The 5,635-nt window shown below is 31.1% G+C and overlaps 1 protein-coding gene across 1 annotated transcript; it reads left to right on the top strand.

Annotated features, from left to right (window-relative positions):
• Positions 1-1,106: 1,106 nt before the first annotated feature.
• LOC111378552 (serine carboxypeptidase-like 18) lies at positions 1,107-5,389 on the top strand. Its single transcript, XM_023001786.1, has 12 exons — positions 1,107-1,341; positions 1,500-1,645; positions 3,322-3,398; positions 3,493-3,615; positions 3,758-3,860; positions 3,968-4,005; positions 4,106-4,207; positions 4,289-4,375; positions 4,569-4,640; positions 4,719-4,837; positions 5,063-5,176; positions 5,278-5,389. Exons 1-12 carry the CDS (start codon positions 1,220-1,222, stop codon positions 5,387-5,389), a joined length of 1,215 nt encoding a protein of 404 aa, XP_022857554.1. The 5' UTR covers positions 1,107-1,219.
• The last annotated feature ends 246 nt before the right edge of the window (positions 5,390-5,635 follow it).

Raw genomic sequence — 5,635 nt, 5'->3', positions numbered from 1 at the left:
AGGGTTTTCGAATTGAGTTTGGTAGTGGGGCTTGCCTTGCAATTTGTGAAATTGTAGGGATCAAGTTGCAATTTCAAAAGGGCCTATTCTACAAGTTGTTAAATTGTAGGGCCTGTTTATAGTTTTAAAATTGGGTGAGAGTGCAATTTTTTAAAAGTGTTTTAAATGCAATTCCTAAAAAAGAATCCAGACAGAATAGAATCGTTTGGGATTTCTTAGAGCTTAAAAGTGTTTTGAATTCAATTTTTAAAAAAGGATTTGAATTTGATTTTTGACCTAAAAATTTTATCATTTACTATGTTTTATCAATGTTACTTTAATATTAAAATACAGCTATATGTTTAGTTTATAATAGGTAAATTGATTATCTAATTGATATAATGATAGTATCTAAATGATATATGGACAAAGCTACTTTGACATAAGATTTTGATAGAAAACATGACACAATTACATGTGGAAGTAAGTGATTGAAGGGAAAAAATTGACAATGTTTAAAATTGTTCAATGATAAAACTGCAGGTGACATTGTGTCAAATTTTATATTCATATAGCATGATAACTATTATTGATGTAATGACTGATGGGGTAGGAGATATCTTGCCCACCTTAAGATGTCAAGACATCAATATTTTAAACCCCATCAGCACGGGAGAAATCATATCTTATCGCCTCACCGATGGACAAGATATCTTCAGCCTACTATGGGTACAAAATAAGTCCTCATATTGATTGATAATGATACTTATGGAAGCGGAAAATACAAAATTAAATACAATGTTGGAAAGTACTAAAATTCTTATTTAGACTTGTTTGACCTACATTATTTAAAAAAAATACATTTTTAAATAGTAATTTGACAAAAATCAGTGTACAAATAGTAAAGTTCAAAATAATATTACACACAAATTCAATTTTTTTTGCTTATTTCTTAACCTTCATCAACAGAATATGCATTCTTATGAAAATAATGTGATTCTAACAATTGCTTAATCTGAATACAAGTTATTCTACATGTCTTGAAAGTAATTACGATTGAAACGTGGAGGTCTGTTTCTGTCCCTTTAGATACAAATTTGTCGAATCCAATGTCTGCACATTTTTCCACCTGCTCTGCCATCAATTTCAAATTTCAAATCCCAAATCCCAGTCCTTACAAATTAATCTTGAAAGCAGATTAAAATACATTTTTCGGAAGTTTAATTTTGGGGAGATTATTATGAATTGGATACAATTGCATGCATTTCTCCTTCTGCTACTGTTCAACAATGGAACATCACAGTCCATTATCGGCGCCCTTCCGGGTTATTCGGGTACTCTGCCCATCAAACTAGAAACCGGGTCAGTTTTCCATTCTTTATTTCTGCAAACAATACAATTGAAAATGATTTTTATTTTTTCCATGCTTAGTAGTGTTGTGTCCAATCTAATTATCAAATATAAGTTAAATTCAAGAATCTATATTATTTATAAATATTTCTGTTTGAATCATTGATTAGATATATAGCTGTGGGAGAAAATGATGAAAGGCAACTATTCTACTATTTCGTTGAATCCGAAGACAATCCTAATGTGGATCCTCTTTTGTTTTGGATTACTGGTGGACCCGGTTGCTCTGGGTTATCCAGCCTTGTTTATGAAATAGGTGCTCTCTCTCTCTCCCTCTCTCTCTCTCTCTCTCTCTCTCTCTCTCTCTCTATATATATATATATATATATTTGTGTTTGTCTGTAAAAAAATTATAATCTTGTTATAATATGTAATCAAAATCAAATATTAATTTCAACATCACATTCACAACTATTATCTACTTATTGTCCACAAATTTTGTAGGACGTTCTACTCCCTTTTCTATAATCTAAAAAGATGTGTATACTACAAGTGTTCAATTTTTTTCTAGACTTAGTTTAATAACTTGTTCTTTAAGTGTACATGTTCAAAAGCGATAGACCAAAATAATCACGAAATATTGATGTTGCTCGAAAATTTTATAGAGTAAAATGTACTTGAATAATAAAGAGTGTGTATTCATAGTATTTCGTTGTGTGGTCCTAGTTAGTGTACAACACACACAAGATCTTGTGCGATCTAATATCCTAGGACTCCAAAAAGATCTAAGAATATTAATGCAGCTTCATTCATGAGTTTCGGTAGGGGTCTCCATTGCAGTGGACACAACATTGTATAGGGAACAATCCTAATAAGTTTAGGCTGATGGCGAATGTTAGATCTTTCTTTTGGTGATTATGCCTTGTTGGTCCTCAATTGACTGTTTAACAAAAATATCAAAAATAAACCTTCGCATAAAATTATAAAAATCAAACACAAGAATTTTTCATCCACTAAAAAGTCAGGATATTCCCACACTCTAAAATGTTACTCACCCGTTGAGCATCTACAAAATAAATTATGCTCCAAATCATTAAAATCAAGTAAACAATTAATCCTTCGGAGAAACCACAAATTTCTATTTATATGGTTTAAGGCTCTATTTATATGGGTTTCAAAAAATACAGATCCAATGCCCATAAATACGCCAGGTGTAAGGCCAAATTAAAACCTTCATTTAAACCAAAAGATACCAGAAATCGTATGTTACAAATGCATTTGTATCAACAATGGTCAACACGTCAAAGAGTCAACAATTAGGGAGACTATCAATGTTCAAAATCTTCATCTTGCTGGACTAATGTTGGCTTTAACTCTAGTGTCTGGAACTTCAAAAACAATGTATAACTTACTAGAACCTGTAACAAAGAAAAATAAAAAAATAGATTTAGTTTAAACTGTAAAAGATAAGACTACATTGATTGTTATTCTAAACATTACACCTTTCGAGTAACATTTTAGAATTTTCAAGCAATTTCTAAACTTATTTAGGGGAAGAACTTTGGTACCAAGTTTACAAGGATTGAAATTACAAGAAATCTTAACTAGTGTAATCAAACCTTTATCCACCATGTCTCAAAATGAAATTTTATATCAACATGTGTAGTTATATAATGATCCACAAAGATTCTTATATGTAGAAAAGAGAAAATTCCCGCTATGCATACACACTTCCATTAATTGTGTATTCTTCTTAAGAATATTTTTAACTTAAATTTCGATGTTTATATATCCGAAAGACTGAAATTACTATTTCAGTCAATTAAGCTGTCCAATTTTTTACACATTGGTCTGGAAATAAACGGTTTCTCTGCTAGAAATTGGTATATATAATCAGCAATATTTACAGAGGAAGAAAGAAAAATATTTTTATTTATAATTGATAAATGTAACTTTTATTATACTCGCACCAACTAGTGTTTTCTTGTGCAGGTCCCTTAGCTTTTGATATTGCAGATTTTGATGGAAGCTTACCATCTATTCTACGAAATCCATATTCATGGACCAAGGTTAGAAACATCTTTCAATCCATGTATCTTTAAATTCATGTATGTATGTGTTTAATAGCTCGCTACCATTGTAATGTAGTCACATGAATTTCAGGTTGCCAATATTATATTCATAGATTGGCCTGTTGGTAGCGGATTTTCGTATGCCAACACTGCACAAGGTTATTCTTCCTCGGACTCCAAATCTTCAAAAGATAATTACACATTTCTTAGGAAGGTAGGTTGGCATTACTAATTGAAGAAATATAAATGAAGTTTGATGCAAGACTTACTAGTAGTTCTTACACATTTCAATCTTTGTCCACTCACTCAACTTTTTTCAATGTTAGTGAACTAACAATATATTGAGAATAGTGCAGTGGTTATTGAAACACCCAAGGTTTATCAAAAATCGTCTATATGTTGGGGGTGAATCTTATGGAGGGAAACTTGTTCCCATGATTGCGATGGAAATATTACTAGGTAATATATATTGAAAAGGAAAAAAAATGAAGCTTACAAAATTTTATTTGATTTTTTTGGTCCACCAACTAAGATTGATTAATTTGTTAATCTTGATTGTAATGTAGGAAATAAAGCAGGACTTGAGCCACAAATGTCCTTCCAAGTATTAATTATCTCTCACAAATATACGAATTTCTCCTTATTTTATTTGCCAATACTCAATATTTCATGCTAACGGTTGAGTACCTTCAAAATGGGAACAGGGATACATCATCGGCAGTGGACTAACAGATCCAAACATTGATTTTAATGAACGAATTCCATATGCTCACCGCATGGCACTTATATCAGATGAATATTTTGAGGTATTCATTTTTTTTTTCCAACCATTTTGATGATAAAATGAAGCGTTTTGCATCTCATGGAATTAATTGGTAAAATTTCAGTCAGCAAAAGTTAGTTGTGATGGAAAATATTACAATCCTGATCCAAATAATTTGCGATGTCTTAATGCCCTTCAATCGATCCAAGAGGTAATATTTTGAATCTTATTTTATTTTTCTTATCCTTTAACATTAATATATATATATATATATATATATATATATATATATATATATATAAAGTAAGTGTTACAATTTACTTTTTAAAACTACGTGTTTCTAGCAATTTTTTTTATCTTACCAAGCACGCTCAATTTCTCAAGAACAAATTTCTTTTGTACAGCCTCAAAATTATCTAACATCTTATGTTTGGGCAAATGATCCGACTGTCCAAGTTGCTCTTCATACTAGAAAGGTATGTTAAATGGCAAAAGATTGAAAAGTTGTATATTTTATCAAAATCTCTAGGGTAATCTTTTATTTTGATCTCCAGGGAACGGTAACAGACTGGACGAGATGCAACCACAGCTTATATTATGAAGAAGATGTAGAAAGTGTTCTTCAATATTATAAACTTTTCAGCAACAAAGCATTCGAAGTTTTAATATATAAGTAATATTAGTTTCTTTCTAACACTGGAACTGTGACTTAATATGTTCTAAGTTTAGTCTTATCCATCAACTAAAATGTATTTGTTGGTTTACATTTCATTGTAGATCATTAAACAAAAAAAGTAACTGTACATTTATATAAATTTTTATATATTTTTCCTAACACATAACTATTCATTTATTGAAATTTATATATTTTTTCTAACTATGCTTCTTTTCTTTCTAGTGGAGATCATGACATGGTTGCACCTTATATGGGTCCTTTAAAATGGATTCGTAGTCTCAATATGACTGTTTTTGAAGATTGGAGACCTTGGCAAGTTGATGGCCAAGTCGCAGGGTTGGTTTTCATTTCTTGAACTCTCTCTCTCTCACACACACACATGCGTATATATTGCTTGGTATTATTCTCAAAATTGCAATAAACTTTGTACTTTGTAGATACACAGAGAAGTACAAGAAGAATGAATTCTTTCTAACATTTGCTACAGTGAAGGCAAGAAAAGTTTTTCTATGCTCTTTCTCCCAAAGAATTAGAAAAACTACAAATTAAAGTTGATTTTGTTTTGTAGGGTGCAGGTCATACAGCAGCAGAGTACAAACCTAAAGAATCTCTTGCGATGTTTCACCGGTGGCTCTCTATATGTCCTTTGTAGGTATGGCGATAGATGGACGTGTTTTGGGAGGGGGTCATTTATTACATCTTTTTTTCCTTTTCATGTCATCTCAATAAAATATTGTGTACTTTTATTATCCGTTATTTCGATGGAATTTTAACCGGCGCTTCCCATTGCACTGT

Source organism: Olea europaea, unplaced genomic scaffold (genome assembly GCF_002742605.1).
Source record: "Olea europaea var. sylvestris unplaced genomic scaffold, O_europaea_v1 scaffold1832, whole genome shotgun sequence".
NCBI lineage: Eukaryota > Viridiplantae > Streptophyta > Magnoliopsida > Lamiales > Oleaceae > Olea > Olea europaea.
The sequence above is the reverse complement of the archived record's forward strand: the minus strand, read 5'-3'. Positions and strand labels throughout refer to the sequence as shown.